General features: G+C 39.5%; 1 protein-coding gene across 1 annotated transcript in view; it reads left to right on the top strand.

Annotated features, from left to right (window-relative positions):
• Window positions 1-389: 389 nt before the first annotated feature.
• The window catches only part of LOC101862877 (agnestins efflux protein AgnL12), a gene marked incomplete at its 3' end in the record, with an annotated part of 7,100 nt that continues 4,924 nt past the window's right edge, over window positions 390-2,565 (top strand). Inside the window, 1 exon segment of the mRNA XM_013083801.2 lies at window positions 390-848. Coding sequence (XP_012939255.1) covers window positions 740-848 — 109 coding nt within the window.

The following is a 2,565-nucleotide window of genomic DNA, read 5'->3' on the forward strand; positions in this document are numbered from 1 at the left end:
TACATTCTCAGCCTCTGTGGAATTCTATTCAAGTGTCGCTCTATAATATATGCATGATATTTTCGACTCGCGAAGTCCGGTAAGCTAACAAAACCAGTGTAAAGAGTACACTTAAAATAAAAGAATAGCGATATCTTTTGAATGAATTGTCTTTTGATGATTCCAATGCTTGACGGATAGGGCCCTGTTCAATGACAGAACCCTTGTTTATTAAGGGGGGGGGGGGGGGGGGGCTAGATCTACACCTGATGGCTATCTCGTTTATTACTGGACCGAATTTTACCAAAGTTCACACATAAAACAAGAGTAGTAAGGAGTCTTAACAACTCAAATTCCATGATTTTGAGCCGAGTTTTGACTTTGGGGGTGTAGCCCCCCCCCCCCTCCTTAAATCTCGTTCGAACCATCATTAATTTCCTTAGAACTACCATTCTGAAACCCGAAAAGTCTATTGAAAGACATGTACATGACAGGCAAACCCAACACTAACGAAAAGAACTGCGCTTATCCCGATCTTCGAATAACTATTTTATGGTGCCACTTAACTTATGTAAGCCCTACCTCTTCAACTTGAAAAAAAAAAAGCAAAGGAAACAACAGCTACATAAGCAGTGAGTTAGCCCAAAGACATTAAATTGTGGTTAAGAAATTGTTGAAATTTCGAAAGTGTTTAACCGTCCAACAGACTGTGAGTCTTTCTTGAAGACTTTACTTCTTCCATCACCAAGTCAGTGCCAAGATGGCGTTGCATAAAGCCCTCGCAGACAAGTTCCGGTCATGGCGGAGGTATTTTGTCATCGCTGGCGGCATCCTCATCTATCTCCCAATTGGAGTCCCTTGGTACTTCGGTAAGTCAACTTTGTACGGGTAAAGGGAAGCACACAGACACGATAACTTGTAGTCATTTATTAGTGCGAATGGGGAGGAAGACATACAGGTAGAAGCAACTGAGGGTAAGAAAAGAAATAAATATGACCTACAAAATGGCGCCTTCCTACCACTTGGTAATATATTAACACAACAGAAATAGAATGGGGTTTTCCTACTTAAACTGAAGCGTATAAGCATTGCAAAACATTATGCTTTTTTAGGCAAAAACTGGCAATTGTTTTCTCAAAAAAAGTCTCAACTCTCTTTTCTAAAACTCCTTCAAACACCCACTTCAAGGTACAGAAACGCTCATATACGTTTTTGGACATTGTTCGGGTAAACGTCGTCTCAAATCTGTTTCGTCCAAAGAGTGCACTTTAGACAAAGTAATAGTTCTCAGGCGACGAAATGTCCAGGAAATATAATAAATTATAACGTCAATTTTTAAAATAATTTCCCCCCCAAAGAGCAATTTATTTTTAGGTGCCCCCCCCCTTCCGCGCCATTTACTGTTCTGTGAGATCTGCTGTTCCCCAGTAGTTGCCCCAAGTCAAGGCAGATAACCCATGTGTTTGATTTTTGTCTTCTTGTTTGTCTGTTAGGGTCTTTCTTTTCACTAGTTGAGGCTGTGTCATGCCATTGTGTTCGTGCTTCCGTCTGTAAAGATCTTACTTCTACTAAAACAAATTTTCAAAAGAACTCTTTAACCTTCGGCACTTACATGACCTTGATTCTAATTAATGTTAAAAGTCCTACTAAAAATACTAAAATTGGAAGCACCGGAGTTCTCTTGGGTGGTGAATGGGGCTGCAATAATTGTAATTTCAACTGGGGATGTAAAATGTTACAAAAGCGTAAAGGCCAGGAAGAGAGTCAAAATCCCATTCACTGTCACTCCCCACCCCCACCCCACCCCCCTCCTCTCCTCTTTAAACAAAACCATTAAAAAATTTGTTACTAGCACACACAGAGACTACTTTATATGTGAAGCGTGCTGACAAAATGAGTTACTTTTCTCGGATTCGAGCCCTGTGGAAATAGAATCATCACGCTGAAATAATAAAAGGCATTTTATGCATAAAGAATATGGCATCATTAAAAAATCTACAAATTTAAACTTAGTATCGATTTTTTCCCCAATATTTATCTATTTGCGGATTGCGAGAAGTAACTCATTTTGTCAGCACACCTTACATATGGTCCACTCCTACGTAAGCAGTCAGAGTGCTCCATTGTCTTTGCCTGGGTGCATTCCCACCAGGCAGACGCTCGGAGTTTCGCTCCAGAGATTGAAGCTTTAACAGAAAAAAAAGAATTTATGAGGCAGCGGGGTGGAATCAGACTCTCGTCAATTTTTGGGCCTGTAGAGTTATTGGCATCATCTTAAAGTTTGTTCACTTGTCTTTATTTGAATGAAAAAAATATCCATTTATCTTGAATACAAGTCGAGATATTTGCGAATGAAGGAGGTGGGGGTCACCTTTTTTTCCAGAGGTAAAATAAATGAGAAAATGGCCTCCAAAGATTAGTTATTTCCTTAGCTTAAGAGTCCGTGGTAACTGAATTTTTTTTTTTTTTTTTTTGTGGGGGAGGAGGGCTACAATAGTAATTTCAACTGGGGATGTTAAAAATTACAAAAGCATAAATCTATTAAAAGCCAGAGAGAGTTAAAATCTCAAAAACTGCCACCTCCCC

Source organism: Aplysia californica, unplaced genomic scaffold (genome assembly GCF_000002075.1).
Source record: "Aplysia californica isolate F4 #8 unplaced genomic scaffold, AplCal3.0 scaffold00255, whole genome shotgun sequence".
In the NCBI taxonomy this organism is placed as follows: Eukaryota; Metazoa; Mollusca; class Gastropoda; order Aplysiida; family Aplysiidae; genus Aplysia; species Aplysia californica.